At 52.8% G+C, this 19,240-nt stretch overlaps 2 protein-coding genes across 2 annotated transcripts; one reads left to right on the plus strand and one right to left on the minus strand.

Moving 5' to 3' along the window:
- Positions 1-317: 317 nt before the first annotated feature.
- Positions 318-12,313, plus strand: ankrd44 (ankyrin repeat domain 44). The gene is made up of 28 exons (XM_030111718.1): positions 318-1,526; positions 3,057-3,140; positions 3,833-3,911; positions 3,998-4,068; positions 4,147-4,347; positions 4,425-4,512; positions 4,589-4,731; positions 4,819-5,031; positions 5,187-5,265; positions 5,371-5,485; positions 5,576-5,658; positions 5,813-5,876; positions 6,289-6,357; positions 6,515-6,655; positions 6,794-6,859; positions 7,063-7,174; positions 7,284-7,355; positions 7,441-7,651; positions 7,761-7,848; positions 7,923-8,040; positions 8,124-8,346; positions 8,421-8,508; positions 8,592-8,675; positions 8,766-8,911; positions 9,094-9,170; positions 9,393-9,475; positions 10,266-10,357; positions 10,447-12,313. Exons 1-28 carry the CDS (start codon positions 1,500-1,502, stop codon positions 10,476-10,478), a joined length of 2,949 nt encoding a protein of 982 aa, XP_029967578.1. The 5' UTR covers positions 318-1,499; the 3' UTR covers positions 10,479-12,313.
- Positions 12,314-14,042: 1,729 nt separating this feature from the next.
- Positions 14,043-19,132, minus strand: hspd1 (heat shock 60 protein 1). The gene is made up of 11 exons (XM_030111724.1): positions 18,998-19,132; positions 17,604-17,779; positions 17,194-17,529; positions 17,027-17,122; positions 16,850-16,943; positions 16,587-16,755; positions 16,416-16,515; positions 16,096-16,341; positions 15,830-16,004; positions 15,223-15,401; positions 14,043-15,041 (listed from the first exon to the last, which is right to left on the minus strand). The coding sequence occupies exons 2-11, from the start codon at positions 17,775-17,777 to the stop codon at positions 14,883-14,885; spliced, it is 1,728 nt and encodes a 575-aa protein (XP_029967584.1). The 5' UTR covers positions 17,778-17,779; positions 18,998-19,132; the 3' UTR covers positions 14,043-14,882.
- Positions 19,133-19,240: the final 108 nt, after the last annotated feature.

The raw sequence follows: 19,240 nt of genomic DNA on the forward strand, positions 1-19,240 counted from the left end.
CGTCACATCAGAGAACAACTTGGTGTGTTTATCAGAAGATCGTCTGGCTCAGCAGCCATGATGAAGATGAAGATGTGTGGCGCGTTTGGCCCTCGATGGAGGCGTCGTCTGCTCTGCAGGAGAAAACATGCACGCTCGCTGTGCAAGCACGCACACATGACCCAGATTCTGCACCAGCAACATGTCGCTTCCTGTTTTTATCTGGCCTCCATCAGCTGCTCATGTTTATCTCAACACAACTACGCAGTTTACACACTGTGTGTGTGTGTGTGTGTGTGTGTGTGTGTGTGTGTGTGTGTGTGTGTCATGGTTACATCTCCTGAATATAAATGGAGATCTGGGACGAAAACATCCTGTGAAGATTCCTCTGTCTGGGTGTCCTCCAAATGGACTGTGTGTGTGTGTGTTTCCATTACTTTTGTGTGTCTCTTACTGTATGTTTTAGGTATTCTTGTGTGTCCAATCTTTTCGTGTTTCTGGTCTATTTTTTGAAGTTTTCAGTCATTTTGTGTTGATTTTCAGTCTGTGTTCCCAGTTTTTCTTGTGTATGTTTCCAGTCTATTTGTTTTAGATATTTTTTATATTTCCAGTCTTTTTCAGTCTGTTTCCAGTGCTTTGTGCATGATTTCAGCCTTTTGTGTGTTTCAAGTCTTTTTGTGTATATTTTCAGTCTTTTTGTGGTCCCAGTCTTATTTCCAAGGGGTTTGTGTGTTTCCAGTCTTTTGTGTATATTTTCTTTCATTTCGTGTTTCCAGTCTTATTTCCCATGTTTTTTTTGTGTGTTTCCAGTCTTTATAGGTATGATTTCAGTCTTTTAGTGTATATTTTCAGTTATTTTGTGTGTGTTTCCAGTGTTTTTGTGTATATTTTCATTAATTTTGTGTGTCTTTCCACTCTTATTTCCAGTGGGGTTTTTTTTTTGTGTGTGTGTTTCCAGTGTTTTTGTGCATGATTTCAGTCTTTTTGCGCCTCCCCGCCGCGGTCCTCTCTCCCCGGCCCGGAGCGGAGCTGGAGGCCGCTGTGCCGCCGCGGTGCAGCCGGAGGAGGGCAGCAGGGAGGCGGCCGCAGCTGCAGCTGCGCTCGGATGCGGCGGAGGAAGCGGCTCTTCTGCATCTCTTCCTGTGCCTGCAGCTCGCTGCCTCTCCGGAGCTTCGAGGCTCGGCGCGCCGGGAAGAAACTCGCCTCTCAGGCCGGCGCATGGCCCGGAGAGACGGCCGGGACCTCCGCAGCGCACAGCCGGCCGCAGCGGTCGTGGATGCGGGTTGTTCACGCCGGAGGCTCCCCGCCCGCCTCCCCCGCCTCGGAGGCTCCGAGCGGCCGCCGAACGTTGCCGAGCAGCGTCGCCGCAGATAGCGTCTGAGGAGCGGGGCTGACGGTCCCCGAGCCCGGCCCGGCCTCCCTCACCGCGGTGCCGCTAGAGAGCGGCTCCGGAGCGCCGCCGCTGCTCCGCCCAGCCCGCGGGAGGACGAGGTGGATGTCCGGCCGGAGCACAGCCGGAGATGGCGGTCCTCAAACTGGCCGAGCAGGTAGGAGCGTTAGCCGCTGATAGCCTATCCTGCGACCGGGAGAACCGAACCGTGGTCCCGGGAGAGCCGGGCCGTGGCCCCGGGGAGGATCTGGGTCCCATCCCGGCAGATTCTGCTCATTAAGCTGCAGAAAACTACAAAATAAAAGTGGGAGTGACAGACGGAATAAAGAAATGAGGCGCGGAGCGCGAATTAAAGCAGTGAAATGAGCTGATTTGGTGTCAGATTGTGGTTCTGAGGCGCGCTGGACCGTTAGGATAAACTTCCTGCTCCGCTGCTTCCGCAAAGTACCAATGTAATCTGATTACTCCATCCCTCATCATGTGAACTTTTATGAAACAGTCTTTATTCTTCCACGGAGTCTGAGCAGCTCTGTTTGTTCTACACGGAAACATTAAGGAGTCGGATTCTGATTAAAAGCAGAAATTCTTCAAGTATCTGAGATGTTCTCTTTCTGGGTCTTCCAGTGTAGAACTGGGCAGAACTCAGCAGGTACTCGAGTACTTTCCCTGATGCCAGTGACCAGTGCATCATGTCAGAGGACGTGTTCGGTCTTTTTAACCTTGCGAAAGAGGAGACGTGAGCAGGTTGTCTGGTCTCAGGGTCGTTGGGTTGTCGGTTCTTTTGGTCTTCGGTTCGCAGGTTGAACATTTCACCTGAACATGAGACACGCTCTGAACTGACGAGTCGTCGATACTGAAACAGGAAATTCCAGCTTTCAAATCCTCTAAAAGCTCACTGCCGATGAGAGGAAGAAGGGAATTCAGTTTCTTCAAACTGTGTTAAGACTTTCAGGGGCAACAAATCGCTTCTGAGCTTTGACGAGGTTTTTCAAATTTCGAGGAGTTCCAGTGGAATTCAAATTCAACGAAGTTCCTGGAGTTCTATCTCGAGTTTTGAGTTATCGTCGGCTCTCATAAAGCCTCATTAGGTCTCACTGAGTCTCGTTCCCTTTCATTCCATTTAAATGTTCCATGAAAATGTTTAAACCTTAAATTTCATGGAACTTTGATGAGTTTCATCCGGTTCTTTCAAACTCCTCGAAGCTTCATCGAAATTTTAAGATGAAAATTCAAATCGTTTCTCTGAGTTCGATAAAGGAAACGAATTGATGATGTTTGATGACCAAGTTCAGAACAGGAACAACACCATGAGGAAGAGAGTGTGTGTGTGTGTGTGTGTGTGTGTGTGTGTGTGTGTGTGTGTGTGTGTGTGTGTGTGTGTGTGTGTGTGTGTGTGTGTGTGTGTGTGTGTGTGTGTGTGTGTGTGTGTGTTGCAGAAGTGAAACACCGCTGCTCTGAGGTGACTTCCTCTTTGACGTTTCCGTAGAAACAAGTTGTCACAAACAGGAAGTAAAGGCAGAGAAGATCAAAGTGTTTTAACAAAGGTTTCAAATGAAGTTCAGGATCAAAATCATTAAACTCGACTGATGTCAAAGAGAGAAAACGAGAAACGTAAAGGTTATAAGGTCAAAGGTCACTGAATGTGGGAGGCTCTGCTGAGGTTCTGACTTCCGCCTGCTGTCTGCAGCCTCCTCTCATACAGGCCATCTTCAGTGGAGACTCCGAGGAGATCCGAATGCTGATCTACAAGTCTGAGGACATCAATGCTCTGGTACACACACACACACACACACACACACACACACACACACACACACACACACACACACACACACACACACACACACACACACACACAGGAAATAGGAAATATAAACAAATGTTTTATCTGTACACTGCAAAAAACCCAACCAATCACGCAGAGAGTTTGAGTTACACACACACCCCCAGACACCCCCCTCTCCCTACCACACACACACACACACACACACACATGCACGCACACACCACGAGAACTACTCCAGCTGAAAAACAAAGAGAAAAAAATACTCCCAGAAATGTTAAACATCCTCAGAATGAAAACTGGTTCTCCATGTTGGTCATGAGAACTTGACTCAGAACAACACACACTGAAACTGAAACACAAGCAGAAATACACACATTGAAACAGAGACACACACACACACTGAAACACACACACACACACACACTCACAGAAAGAGAAACACATTGAAACAGAGACACACACACATACACATACACAAACACACGCTGAAATGCACACACAGAAACATGCATAGAAACAGAGACACACAGATAGAATCACTGCACGATGTTTTGGAATTCAAAGTGTGGTCTTAGACACGTCTCGGAGCGTCCGGGTCTCTGTGTCGGCTGGACGTTCAGCAGGAACAGGCTCGATTTGTCTTCACGTTCCAACTCTTCTGATGGTTCTGCTTTCAGGACTGCGAGAAGCGGACGCCGCTGCACGCCGCCGCCTTCCTGGGGAACGCCGAGGTCACCGAACTGCTCATCCTGTCCGGTAAGATCTGATCCCAGAGCAGAGCCAGATCCCGAGTTTGGCGTGTTTGTCCTCTAACCCCCCCCAGTGTCCCTGTTACCCCCCAGGAGCTCGGGTCAATGCGAAGGACAGCATGTGGTGGACGCCGCTGCACCGAGCCGTGGCGTCCCGCAGTCCGGTGAGTCTCTGCAACTTTTCCCTCACCCTTCGTGGTTCTGTGGTTCTGATGACCTTTGACCCCCCCCACCCCCTCCAGGACACCGTGCGGGTTCTGATCCGACACTCGGCGGACATCAACGTGCGAGACAAGAACTGGCAGACGCCGCTTCACGTGGCCGCCGCCAAGAACGCTCTGCGCTGCGCGGAGGTCATCATCCCGCTGCTGAGCAGCGTCAACGTGTCGGACCGCGGCGGGCGCACCGCGCTGCACCACGCCGCCCTCAACGGGCACGCCGAGGTACCGCGGCGCACAAACGCTCCCCCTGCGACACCGCACGAAATGTACATCAACACCTGTGTGTGTGTGTGTGTCAGATGGTGAACCTGCTGCTAGCTAAAGGAGCTAACGTCAATGCCTTCGATAAGAAAGACGTCCGAGCTCTTCACTGGGCTTCTTTCATGGGTGAGTACCAACTACTGCATTGTAATCTGATTACTCGGTTACATTAGAAAGACCTCCGCCCCCTCCCTCACCCCAGGTCACCTGGACGTGGTGCGCCTGCTGCTCAGTCAGGGTGCCGAGATCGCTTGTAAGGACAAGAGGGGCTACACGGCCCTGCACTCGGCGGCGGCCGGCGGCCGGATGGACGTGGTCACACACCTGGTGAGCCTGGGCGTGGAGGTCAGTTCACCGAGTCACCGGATGCTTTCAACACCGTCTCCAGTCTCCACGCCTTCATGTCTCCGTGTCTTCGTGCGCTTGCCGCAGATTGATGAGTCCAACGCCTACGGGAACACGCCGCTCCATGTGGCGTGCTTCAACGGTCAGGTTCAGGTCGTCAGCGAACTCATCGACTTCGGCGCCGCCATCAATCAGACCAACAACAAAGGCTCCACCCCGCTGCACTTAGCCTCCGCCTCCACCCATGGAGCGCTGTGCCTGGAAGTCCTGGTCCACAACGGGGCCCAGGTCAACCTGCAGGTACTGGTTCCCTGGGGGTCTGTGGGCCTGGTCCCTGATCTTTTGGTTTGCTGGTCGTGAGTTGGGTTGGCGGAGGGGTGGACTGGTAGTTTGGTTTCTTGTTAGTCAGTCGGGTTAGTTGATGGGCGGTAACCAGAGTTGTGGTCTAACCTCAGAGTCGGGACGGGAAGACTCCTCTTCACCTGACGGCGGTTCAGGGACGCTTCGCTCGCTCTCGGACCCTCATCCAGAATGGTGAGCCTTGGGTCGAACCTTTCCACCTGATATTAACCAGGATCTGGTTAAGCTGTGGTTCCTCACTAGTTTGGTTCTGGTTAAGTTTCTCTCTTCCTGTTCCAGGCAGTGAGATCGACAGCGTTGACAAAGACGGGAACACTCCTCTGCACATCGCCGCACGCTACGGCCACGAACTGCTCATCCACACGCTGATCACCAGCGGAGCGGACTGCACCAGGTCAGCTGCAGGCCCCCCAGGAGGGCTCCAGGCCCCGCAGGCCCTCCAGGACCTCCAGACCCTGTACAGTGATCATGTGTGTGTCCACAGGAGAGGCGTCCTGGGAATGCTTCCTCTGCACCTGGCTGTGCTCAACGCTCACTCCGACTGCTTCGACAGGCTGCTGTCCCCAGGTAGCCACACAGTCTCCGCCGGGTGGAGGTCTTGAATGCTGGGTCGAGACCTCCGCCCACCTCTGCTCCTCTGGAGAACATAAGTCTGAACATACAAACTGGACCAAGCGCTGATTCTCATTCAGAGCCTCCCCCTCCCCCGTCCTCCTCACAGGGTTCCACATTGACACTCCTGACAGTCTGGGTCGGACGTGTCTCCACGCCGCCGCCGCTGGAGGGTGAGTGTCCAGCAGGTGGAGCTGTGACCTTCTCATCATGTCATCTCAGTGTCTTTATATTAGCATCAATGTTGAACATTAGCCACATTAGCCTCAGCTAACTGGATTGTGTTTGTGGTTTACTTGTTGAGAATACTGCTACCGACAGTGTGTAAGAAGATGTTTTACCTAATGGTGTAGCATTAGCATCAGTTAGCCAGTATGGTGAAGAGTTAGCATCAGTTAGCCAATAGAGTGTAGCATTAGCATCAGCTGTACAGTGTAGCCCAGTATAACTAAAGTTACTGTTCTCCTCCGCTGTGGGTTTGTAATCTGATTACTGTGTGTGTGTGTGTGTGTGTGTGTGTGTGTGTGTGTGTGTGTGTGTGTGTGTGTGTGTGTGTGTGTGTGTGTGTGTGTTGGGGCGTTATAGTAATGTTCAGTGTGTGAAGTTGCTGTTGAGCAGTGGAGCTGATCACACCCGGACAGACAACTGTGGCAGGTGAGTCGAGTTCTTCAAGGTTCTGTTTGTCTTGTTGGAAAGATGCAGTGTTGAACATATATAAACATGAAAGCATAAATGCATGCAGTATGATATAAAATCCCTCAGAAGTAAGTGTTACCGTTTGAAGACGAGCTGTTTCTTCACCCCCCCACAGGACTCCTCTCCATTACGCTGCTGCCAGTCGTCACCTGTCCTGCCTTCAGACTCTTGCAGGCTGTGGCAGCAGCATTAACGTCACCGACCAGTGGGGGCGCTCTGCGCTGCACTACGCTGCTGCCTCCGACCTGGAGCGCAGGTCAGAGTTCCCAAGTTCGATTCCCACAGGTCCCCTTCAGTGTGTGTGTGTGTGTGTGTGTGTGTGTGTGTGTATGTGTGTGTGTACACGCTTGTGTTTTAATGTGTGTGTGTGTTTGTGTGTGTGTGTGTGTTGCAGGCGGCGTGTGGCTCTGGAGCCAGAGAGTGATGGCGTCCAGGCAGAGCGGGAGAAGGAGGCGGGGCTGTGAGTGTGAACACCGCGCGCACACACACACACACACGCACGCACGCACGCACACAGGTTGGATGAGCTAGCTAGAGGTAGACGAAGAGTAACATGGATTCATGCAGAGGATGTAGTCAAACTACCGTCAGACGCTCCTCAGTAACTTTTACCTTTCAGTAATCTGTAACTAAAAGTAACTAAATGCTGGATTCCTGCCGCAGATGTTTGGAGTTCCTGCTGCAGAGCGGAGCCACCGCGTCCCTCCGGGACCACCAGGGATACAGTGCAGTCCACTACGCCACCGCGTACGGACACAGACAGTGCCTGCAGCTGGTCAGAATACACACACACACACACACACACACACACACACACACACACACACACACACACACACACACACACGCACACAGACTCTGATGGTGGACTGTTGGACCTGCAGCTGCTGGACAGAGATGACGGTCACTATGACGACCAGGAGGCCCTGAAGGTCCAGAGCCCGCTGCACCTGGCAGTGAGTATCCCACAAATACTCCATTACTCTCACAGATGCAAATACTGCCTGCTTGTTTACCTGTTCGTTCACCTGTTGTCTGCAGGCGTACCACGGCCACGCTCAGGCCCTGGAGGTCCTGCTGCAGAGGGACCGGGACCGGGGGGACGTGGACCGGGGGGACGAGGCGGGCAGGACTCCTCTGGCGCTGGCGGCCCTGCAGGGACACGCAGAGTGTGTCCACACTCTCCTCAGCCAGGGGGCGTCGCCGTGCTGCACTGACCAGCAGCACGGGCGCTCCACGGTGCACCTGGCAGGTGAGCTCAGAAAGCTCTATATTGTGTGTTTATCCCTGACATTAACCCCGCCCCTGATGTTTCTGGCCACGCCCCCTATGTCTGACTCCGCCCTGTTTCCGCCCTACAGTGTTGAACGGTCACACCACGTGTGTGCGTCTCCTGCTGGACGACCCAGACGGTGCGGAGCTCCTCGACGCAGTGGACTCTCAGGGACAGTGAGTGGTCCGCTCTTGGTCTCTCCGGGGGTCTCTGACCTCCCTGACCTCTGACCTCTGACCTGGTCCTGCAGGACTCCTCTCATGCTGGCGGTGGCCGGAGGTCACGTGGACTCCGTGTCTCTGCTGCTGGAGAGGGAAGCCAACGTGAACCTGGCGGACCGCCAGGGCATGACGGCGCTGCACCTCGGGGTGAGTCTGAGACGACGGGCGCCGCCGACCCGACGCCGGTCGCCCGGCGACTGACCCGGCCGCCTGTCCGCGCTGCGGTGCAGCTGCTCTGTGCTCAGGAGGAGTGTATCCAGTGTCTGCTGGAGCAGGAGGCGTCCGTGCTGCTGGGAGACTCGCAGGGACGCACCGCCATCCACCTGGCGGCCGCCCGCGGCCACGCCGCCTGGCTGAGCGAGCTGCTCGGCATCGCCTGCTCCGAGCTGCCGGCCCCGCCCCCCCTGAAGGACCACGGCGGGTACACGCCGCTGCACTGGGCCTGTTACTGCGGTCAGTACACACACACAAACGTGAACACACACACCCTTCACAGACACGTGAACAGCTCCCCCTGGTGGCTGCAGGTCACGATTCCTGTGTGGAGGTTCTTCTGGAGCAGAGAGGTTGTCGCTGTATTGATGGAAACCCGTTCACCCCCCTGCACTGTGCTGTGTGAGTCGCCCGCCGCCTCACTCTGCGTTCACTCCCTCACCCGGCCGGGTGTCGCTAACTGCTCTCTGTTGTCGCCCCGGCAGCATGAACGACCACGAGGCGTGTGCGTCGCTGCTGTTGGAGGCCATGGGCTCGGACATCGCCGGATGCAGGGACTCCAAGGGCAGGTGAGACGGCGGGACAGCCGCCGTGCAGCCGCCGTGCACGGCGCGAGTTTGACAGCCCCCCCCCCCCCCCCCCCCCCGTGTCTCCCACAGGACTCCTCTCCACGCCGCGGCGTTTGCTGGACACGTGGACTGTGTCCAGCTGCTTCTCTCCCATGATGCACCAGTGGATGCTGTGGATGACTCGGGTCGCACCGCAATGATGATGGCAGCTGGAAAAGGCCGAGTCGGCGCTCTGGGTACTGTGTGTGTGTGTGTGTGTGTGTGTGTGTGCGTGCGTGCGTGCGTGCGTTTATTTACAGTAACTTTACATGTGTTTGCATGCGTTTGCTGTGTTTGCGTATGTTTACACTAACTGTGTGTGTGTGTGTGTGTGTGTGTGTGTGTGTGTGTGTGTGTGTGTGTGTGTGTGTGTGTGTAGGGGTCTTGCTGAGCTGCAGCAGCATTGCTCTGACTGACAAAGATGGAAACTCTGCCCTTCACCTGGCCTGCAGTAATGTAGGTGTCCTCCAGGGGGCTCCACCCCAGTCTGCCCTTGTTTCGGTGTATTTGTTTCAACCACCTGGAGGTTCACACAAAATGGTGCTGAGGATGTTTTATGTTGTGTGTGTGTGTGTGTGTGTGTGTGTGTGTGTGTGTGTGTGTGTGTGTGTGTGTGTGTGTGTGTGTGTGTGTGTGTGTGTGTGTGTGTGTGTGTGTGTGTGTGTGTGTCTCCTGCAGGGGAAAGAGGAGTGTGTGTTGTTGATCCTGGAGAAGCTTCTGGACGCGGCGCTCATCGACGCCACCAACGCGGCGCTGCAGACGTGAGTATCTGAACATCGTCGTGTGAAACAGCCGCAAAAGTGTCATAACTTCACACTGCGCCAGTAACTCAGTAACTAAAGTACTACCTGAGTAACTAAGAACTAACCACTCAAATAAAGTAACAAATGATTCTCATTTAAAAGGAAACAAGCTGAGACTCAAGAGTCTCACACACACACACACACACACACACACACACACACACACACACACACACACATAGAGACTTGTGGAAACACACGGTGCGGTACAGAGAACAGAACCGGAGTCTTGAGGACCAGCTAAAGAAATCTGTCCTGATCTGCTCTGGTTTCAGTCGCAGCAGACGGGATTTATAGGTCCTGGATCAGGTCTGGGGTGATCCTGGACTGACATATACTGATCCTTTTTGTAGTGGTCTGGGACTACAATGGACAGATTCATAGCTCAATGACAACCAGGAGTAACGACACCAAGTCACATAGCTACAGGAGCTGACACGGGACAAATAAAAAGGCATTCTGATCCTGCCCCAGGGAGAGTGCTGGTCTGTCAGGAGTTGTAGTTCTGCCCAGTCCTACAGGATCCACTCTGTTTGTGGCTTAATTGAGATATTGCACAGAACATGAAAACATCCGTGGTAGAGGACCTCAGAATCCTGGTAGAGGCCCTCAGACTCTCAGGTCTTTGGTAGAGCTTGCATGATCCAGATACCACCATTTAAGAGTGAGGGTGATTTTTTTTAATTATTTTTTAGCGTATTTAAAGGTTGTGTGTTCTAAGCTCCGCCCCCTGCTCCTCCTCCTGCAGCCCCCTCCAACTGGCATCTCGCAGCGGTCTGAAGCAGGCGGTCCAGGAGCTGCTGTCTCGAGGAGCTAAGGCCCAGACCCTGGACCACAGCGGTAGGATGAACCTGTGGGAGGGTCCCACAGCCACTCGCTGATCTGTGTGTCTATCTGATTCTGTTGATGCCTTTCTGCTCCCCTTGCAGCTCCTGTGGTTCCTCCCCAGACTCCTTGCTGAGGCAGCCCCCCCAACCCCGATGATGAGTGGGTCTGGTGCCGGCCCCTGGGGTCCCGGATATCCAGGAACTCCTCCGGACCCTCTAATCGGCTCAGAGGACTCAGGCATCTTCTGAAACTCCAACCCGAGTCTCCGACCTCCTACCTCCAGTTTCTTTCACAGCCGTGTGTGTTTTCTGCAGTCTGTCCCTGAAGGGGTGGGGATGGGGGTGGGGGGGTGTGGACCCCTTCAGGACCCCCTCAGGACCTGCAGCGGCCCCTATATATACTCCTCTCTCCTCCTCACAGGTGCTTCCATCCAAAGCGACCTTGGTACTCCTGCCTCCACGGAGCTATAAAAGCCATTTTTAACTAATAATCTTCAACTTTTTCTTCTTGTTGCACCAAATCTGTGACTTGATCTTGTAAAGACCGAACCTGAAGACTCACCTGAGCAGGTGCTCAATCACTTCCTCACAGCTGAAGCACAACGTCCAGCCCGCGGCTGCATCCCGAGCCGAGCCTTGCACTATTTTTACTCTGATTTAAAACCCTGAAACCACGGAAACCAGCACTGACGGAGAAGGGGCGGAGCTGCTGCGTCAGGCGGAGCGCGGTCCGAAGTTTTTAGAAATGAGGAATGGGTTCATTTTCTACGTGATGCTATTTTTTACGTGACAGACGGTGAAACATGGAGACACCGACAAAAACATGAAGTCTAATGGAATCATATGGAACGATGGTAATAATAATAATGATAATAATAATAATAATACGATGGTTTAAGGTTGAGCCATCTGCCGCTGTTAGCCCGATGCTATGCTATGCTAGCAGTGTGGAACAGTGTGATCGCCGACCCTGCGGGTGGGTCGCAGGTCTGACCTCCTCTGTATCAGGTCCTATTTACCCGACGACGCCACTGAAAATGTAACTTTTTGAATAAGACTCGCAGGGTAGAGCTTTTGGGTTTTTTTGGGGGTGGTGGGAGGGGGAGGGTCATAGGTTTGATGCCTCTGTGTTAGTGAGACGGGTCTTGGGGGATTCCGGCCGACCCACCATGGACCGGGTCAGATTCAATCTGTGATTCCCCCCAATCGTCTGCACCGTGTCCAGTGCCTTGATGTCCACTTCTTGCTCTTCTGACACCCCCACTACCATTCCCGCGCCCCCCACAGGTGTAAACCTTCACAGTGTGTTCGAGCAGCTTGGGTACAATCGTCGTTTGGTGGTACTCCAACAGAACAGTGTTAACGGTGTGAAAAAAGAGCCAAATGAGTTTGTTCAACAAGCAGAAGTTAATAATAAAAAAAGTCAGCAGGAGCGTTTAAAGTCCTTTTTTATAAATGTTTTGTATTATTGCTCCATGTGACTCACAGCTGGGAAGCTTTTTTAAGGCACCAAATCTTTATTTGTCTTCCTGTTTCACTGATTTTCTGATCTGAGTTCAGATTTTTCTCTTCCTGGAGAACTGAGTGCGCCCAGGGGGCGTGGCCTGGCTCTAAGCCCCGCCCCCTCTACTGTCCGGGTGTAACCTGAGTCTGTCACTCAAACTGGGGCCACGCCCCTCCAGCAAGAGCGGAACCGCAAAAAAATGTATTTAAATATTTAAATAGATGATCTGAACTTCTTTTCTGTCTTCACTCTTCACTGGGCTCACTCGCTTCAAGGAGAGAAAAAACTTGTTTTATCTTTTATTCTCTTTGCTCTCTTTGCAAATTTTAAAAATGTTTGTATACAAGATGTGACATTTGTTTGTCAATGTTGACATTGTCATGGTAACGGACGGAATGGGCGGAGCTTCAGTTCCTGATGCAGTTCAACACACGAGCTTAGATTTCTATAAAGTCACTTCAAGTCCTGAGTGGTCCTGTTTTCATTCTCACAACCACACGCTGTAAACAGGCTGTAAACAACACACTAAACAACAGGCTGTAAACAACACGCTGTAAACGACAGGATGTGAACAACAATAGAGGCCTGTTGCATAAAATCAAGATCAGAGGTTAAGTCGGGATCTCTATCCTGGATAAACTTATCCATGATCTGGTTGCTCTAAAGCGGGATGGAGGAAAGTGGGTCGCGTTTTGACATCAGTTACCGTGGAGATTTATTCTGTGCAGCTCTCTGCTCCAGACCAGGATTTATTCAATCTCAATCAGACGTCCCCCAAAAAACAAAAACCAGCATTGATTCTACCTTCAGCAAGATCTGCTGCCAGTAATTATACATTTAAGAACAGTAATTCAATTATTTTAGAGATATGTTAGATTATTTTTCAATCTTTAGATAGTTATCCAGAGACTATATATATGAAGTTAAAGTAGCAACCAAAGAATATCATGCTGTTTATTGAATATGAATGAGAGCAGGGAGCCATCAGCTCCTTTCACGGCTGAAGTTACACAGAGCTCAACAAGATTAGGATTAAGAAGCTTTATCGTCACTGCAAGATCTCCAATGAAACTCTGTTGGGCAACATTTCTCGAAACAGCTACAATGTTAGAAAGCACAAGAATCCAAACTTATGAAACACGAGCAAAAGTGCACGTTCACAGAGGTCTGTATAAAACAAAGCCCACGTCTGCTCACTGAGGGAAATTCAGCACAAATCCAAAAACCGATGAATGGATGGAGTCAAAGCAAACTATTTCTAAATGAAATGTTTAGCATTTACACTAAAATAATGACAGTCCAGGACACAATCAGTGTAGACGGTTCTGTCCAGAACTCGTCCCGCCCTCTGTTTCCCCTCCGCCGACCTCAAGATGAGCCGCTGTCTGATGTTAAAATCATGAAGGTTGATTGAGGACAAGATGTGGATGGAAGAAAGGCAAAGCACTCACATGCTGGACCAAGAGCTACAGATTTAGGAACAGGTCACAGGTCACAGCTGTGAAACAGGAAGTCAGAACCCTGAAGAGGAGACCTGGACCCTGGCTGCTCACATTGCATCCTCAGAATCTGAGCCTTGTTTAAACAGCAACGGCTTCAAGCAAAAACACTAAAACCTTTGTGGCGTTTCGAGGTTCGTTTCCACGACAACGGAGCTCGGAGACACTGAAAACAATGGTTTCCTCCAGCGTGTCATGACTCCCACTCCAGATTCTCCTGGTCCTGGTAGTTTCAGAGTTCAGTCATAATAAAAATCAAACTTACTCTTCTCCTTTTGCGTGTGAATGCAAACATGATATATCATTTTCAGTGTTTCTGCTGTTACCGTGGAGACAGACATCACTTGACAGTCATGTGATACTCACTTTTCTGAAACACAAATGCAAAAATGAGTATTCACTTGAATCGTCATGGAAACGGGGAACAGGCAGACTATGGACAGTTTATGGAGCTGCTTTTGCTGCACAGACCAAAGCAGAAAGACGATTCTGGACATGACTCTGAACTCAAAACCCGTTAATAATCACTTTGCTAAATATTAAAATGAGCAAAATATTTATGACCTCTTGAAATCACTGCAGTCAGGTTTGATTGAACAGATTTGTGTGAAGTGAATGTTAGACGCTGTGTTTGCTGCTGCTTTTGAGGCACTGAGATGAGAGTGTGTGATGAGTGTTTCCAGTCAACACTGACAAACCCATCAGAAGGTGAATTTATTAAATTAGAAAACAAAGAAAATGGGACAGGCACCCCTGCTGGCTGCTCAGAGACTGAACCATTCCAACATCTGCAACAAAACCTCTTTAATTCACTGATCAGCACATGGATATAAAAAAAAAAAATTATCAAAGATTAACAAAAACAAGACCACAAATAAAGACACTGAAGCCCCGCCCCCCAGGACACATCTCTCAGCTAGCCGCGGTGCACGTTAGCATGTCTGGAAAAACTTCCGCTATCCGAGTCAACGTGACATTTAGTGTGAGACATCGAGGACAGACGAGACGAAGAAAGTCTGAACAGTATGTCTGTGAGATGGATGGTCTGGAAGGTCATGTACACGAGACATCGTAACCAGAAACACTTCAGGGGAAAAGCAAGACTTCTCTGCAGATTTTCAAAATTTTTAAGGTTGGAAAGAAAAAAAAAAACAAAAAAACTCAAGGTTATAAAAAAGTAAACTTGTTACATTCAGAATAAACTGTGTTCTGGTCCAATGACTGATTGGTTTCTGATGAATCTCTGATGATTCTGTAATTTGAGGTGAGCATCAAGCTAGCGTCATGCTAAGGTGACGCCAGCATGACGTCAACACGAAGCCCGGCCGGTTGGGGATGTCGTTTTGTGATCGCACTGTGACGTTTCCGTGACGATGTCAGCGTGGCAGGGGGCTGTGAGGACTGCACTCGACTCTCATCGTCCCCGGTCACTGCGACCGTTCGCGGCTCCAGCGTGGACAGTTGGGTGGGCGGAGCTTCGTCTGTCCGGTCCAACCTGCCCGTCTCAGTCTGTACAGAGTCTCGGGGTGGGGGGTTTAGAAGCCCATGCCCCCTCCCATCCCTCCCATCCCCCCCATGCCGCCCATGCCTCCGGGCATCTCCTTCTCCTCCTTGGGGATCTCCGTGACGACGGCCTCGGCGGTGGACAGCAGAGACGCCACTCCGGCGGCGTCCAGCAGCGCCGTCCTCACAACCTGCAGAGACGAGACGCTGTCAGACGCTAAACAAAGGCTAACCGCCAGGCGCGGCTACAGGCTAACGCTAACGCTCACACAAGCAGGGAGACAGCCAGGCGCCCAGTGAAGGAACTGTAGCCGAGTTACTGATTACTTTGACGTTGCCAACAGTGCGATGTGATTGGCTGCCTGGTCGTACCTTGGTGGGGTCGATGATGCCCTTCTCCACCATGTTGACGTACTCGCCCTGCAGGGCGTCGTAGCCCAACTCGGCGCCCCCCTGCAGGATCTTCTCCACCACCAGGGAACCCTCCACGCCAGCGTTCTTGGCGATGGTCATGGCGGGAATACGCAGCGCCCGTCTGATGATGTCCACGCCTGAGGAGCGGAGAGCGCCACGTTACAGGTTAGAACGTTTCAGGTCTCGATAGACCTTTGAATGATCAAGAACCACTTCAAAACCAAAGTAAAACTAGTCCACGGCCGACCCAGGAATGGGTTTCAACAGTCTGCAAGTCTGGACTCGAACAGATTTACGTCTGAGACCAGGTCAAGACCAGATTGGGACTGATACAGACACGTTAAAACCAGGATGGAACAGGGAATTACAACCCATAAAACATTACACTTAATCCAGCACCAGTCTGGAGGAGCACCATGTTTTCAATGGATCCTGAACCAACTGGTCCAAGCTGGACCCAAAGTCCTTGGAAGGTCGTCTGAAGCCAGCAACTACAGACAAACCTCCCAGAAACTGATTGATCTCAGAACGGAACAGAACCGGTCCGAAGCGGATCTGGACTCACCGATCTTCTGGTCGGCGTTGGCGGGTTTGATGGCGTCGAGAGCGGGGGCACAGCGCAGCAGGGCGCAGCCCCCCCCGGGCACGATGCCCTCCTCCACCGCCGCGCGAGTGGCGTTCAGAGCGTCCGTCACTCGGTCCTTCTTCTCGTTCACCTCCACGTCGCTCGTCCCGCCCACCTGAAAACAGAAGACACACGTTGTCACACACACACACACACACACACCCCTGCCGCTGCCCCCGAGACCTCAGACCTTCCCCCGGACTCACCTTGAGCACGGCTACGCCGTCCGACAGCTTGGCCAGCCGCTCGTTGAGCTTCTCCTTCTCGTAGTCGCTGGTGGTGTTATCCAGCTGCTCTGCGATCTCGGCCGCCCGCCGCTCCACGTCGGCCGGGCTGCCGCCGCCCCTCAGCAGCAGCGTGTCGTCCTTGGTGATCTGCACCTCGCCCACCTTCCCGAAGTCGTGGGGCTGGATGTCCTCCAGGGCCAGGCCCAGAGCCTCGTCCCCGAACACCTGCAGACAGAAAGGAGGGCGACTTTAACCCGAGGGTCCACGGGGACGAAGACAGCTGCCGAGACGGGACTTACGGTGCCCCCGGTGGCCACGGCCATGTCCTTCAGCTGGTTCTTCCTGTTGTCCCCGAAGCCGGGCGCTTTGACGGCGACCACCTGCAGCCCCACCTTCAGCCTGGAAGACACAGCGATACGGTGAGCGCTCGACCCGCACGGCGCCAACGGAACGGCGGTGAAGGAACCCACCTGTTGAGAACCAGAGTGCTCAGAGCCTCTCCGTCCACGTCCTCCGCCACGATCACCAGCGGTTTGCGGTGCTGGTTGGCGATTTCCAGGGCGGGGACGATGCTCTGCACGCTGGAGATCTTCTTCTCGCTCAGCAGCAGGTAGGCGTCCTGAAACTCACACTTCTGACCTGCAGCGGGGGGAGAGCAAGGCGGCCAATCAGCACGCGGCGTCCACACCGTGTGACGTTACCGCCATTCGTCATAGGAGGTCTGATGAGTCACCTTTGGCAGTGTTGATGAAGTAAGGAGAGATGTAGCCGCGGTCGAACTTCATGCCCTCGATGATCTCCAGCTCGTCATGCAGAGTTTTTCCGTCCTGAGAGGTTCCAGAGAGAACCGGGTGAGTTGGACACGTTTCACCCGACAGAGGAGAAGAAGCCATCGCTCGCTCTGACAAACCTTGACGGTGATCACGCCCTTGCGGCCGACCTTCTTCATGGCGTTGGAGATGATGGTTCCGATCTCCACGTCTCCGTTGGCTGAGATTGTGGCGACCTGTGAAGCGTCGAACAGTGATGGACCCGGTTCTGCCGCTCCGACCTGCAGCGGGCGGCTCGGTTCCGTACCTGAGCGATCTCCTCGGGGGTCGTGACCGGCTTCGACAGGTTCTTCAGCTCGTTGATGATGGTCTCCACGGCCAGCATGACGCCGCGGCGGATCTCCACGGGGTTGGCGCCTTTGCTGATGTTGTCGAAGCCGTCCTTGGCGATGGCGCGGGCCAGCACGGTGGCGGTGGTGGTTCCGTCCCCGGCCTCCTCGTTGGTGTTGTTGGCCACGTCCTGCACCAGCTTGGCCCCGATGTTCTTGTACTTGTCCTTCAGGTCGATGCTCTTGGCCACCGTCACGCCGTCCTTGGTGACCTTCGGGCTGCCCCAGCTCTGCTCGATGATGACGGTCCGACCCTGAAAGGAGGCGGGGCCACGCTCTTACACTAATCCAGCCTTCAGGAAGACCGTTCAGCTGGAGAGAGACTCACCTTGGGTCCCATGGTGACGGCCACGGCGTCGGCCAGCAGGTCCACGCCCTGCAGCATGAGGGCACGAGCGTCAGCGCCGAACTTCACGTCCTTGGCGTAGGCGCGTGTGAGGTGAGGGGCGAGCGCCCGGCTGACGGGCCTCACCTGCCTCATGACCGCGGCTAAACGAAACATGTCTGCAGGAAAACACACAGGTCAGACTGTGAGCACAGCGCCCCTGCTGGTCAAAGGGGGAAACACAGGAAGTCACTGAGATGAGACATCTGGAATAACTTCACCTCATCGCAACAGTCGGGATGTAATCAGATTACAATCCTAAATCCTTCCAATGTTTATCCAGACAGAAACACACACACCACTACCTGCTGGTTAACCAGTAAACCAGGTTAACCTGATTTGAACCCAGACAAAACTGCAGCAGGCTTCATTCATGTAATCAGAAACTCTGAAGTCTGTTCCAGGTTTGACCGAGTTCTACTGTGTTCCACCTCCCATGCCTGTCGCAGGTAACTGAAATACTTAGATGTTTGATTGGACGTTTCATGTCATCGGGCGAGTTAAGCTTGATGCTTCTCCACAACACTTCCAGCACTACTCCACTCCGCTCGACTCAGTTCCGACTGTTTTCCAGAACAATACAGTTCTGCCTGCTGAATCCACTCAGCCACTGGAGAAAAGTCTGCAGCTGCTTGTTGCTCCACAGAATTGATTTGTCTTCGTCTACCTCTGATTTTTCTTGGTGTGATTGCATTTTAAAAACGGCAAGTTGACTTGGTCTGACCAATCAGAGACCAGCTGTCTGCCAATATCATATTTTTGGACTGGCTCACTTGGAACTTAAACTGAGCAGGAACTAGAAAACTACCTTGGTATCAGGTACTAACATGTAAAGTAAAAGCAAATAAACCGAGTCCAGTCTGGCAGGTGCTGCCGGAAAAACCCATCTGGTCTCTGTCATCCCAAATACCTTGCAAGTCCCCCAACCCAGTGAGCCACCAGATCCTGAATACCTCCTCCCCCAACAGAACCAGATCCTGATCACCTCCTCCCCCCAGAACCTCAGGTCATGTCACAAGGTCAAACAGAGTCTCACGTGCTCCAGATTTAAATGAGAGACCACTTGCTGGATCATGGAGGTCTGAGAGGAGCTCACACGTGTCTTCAGAACGCTGTTAAGTCTTTCTCTCTCTCTCGTGTACAAACACACACTTACACACATACACTTAATCGCACGCACGCGCGGACAGATGGACAAACGCACACACATGTCGTCCTTGTAGTTTGAGGATAGATTGTGCGGTGTGTTGCGTGTCCCCACGCACAGTGGTATTAAAATGCGGCAGTTCGGGCTGCAGGTGTGTGTGTGTGTGCTCTGTATGCGGTGCGGGGCTCACCTGTGCGGGATAAAAGCTGCTGCGGCTTTCTGATGTGACCCGTGCGGGAGGACGGCTGCCTGAAGCTGTGCGAGGAGATATGACCGTGCGGAGCTCTGCGGGAGGACACCGCACTACACGTGCTCCTTTACATCCGGGTCACCCACCGGTCGGCCCCGCATCGAGCACTCAGCAAGCTCCCGCACAGCAAATGCTTTCCTAAAGCCCCGCACGGCGGCACCACTGCACGGCGTGGTTCTGTCC

The sequence above is a fragment of the Salarias fasciatus genome, chromosome 16, assembly GCF_902148845.1.
Source record: "Salarias fasciatus chromosome 16, fSalaFa1.1, whole genome shotgun sequence".
NCBI lineage: Eukaryota > Metazoa > Chordata > Actinopteri > Blenniiformes > Blenniidae > Salarias > Salarias fasciatus.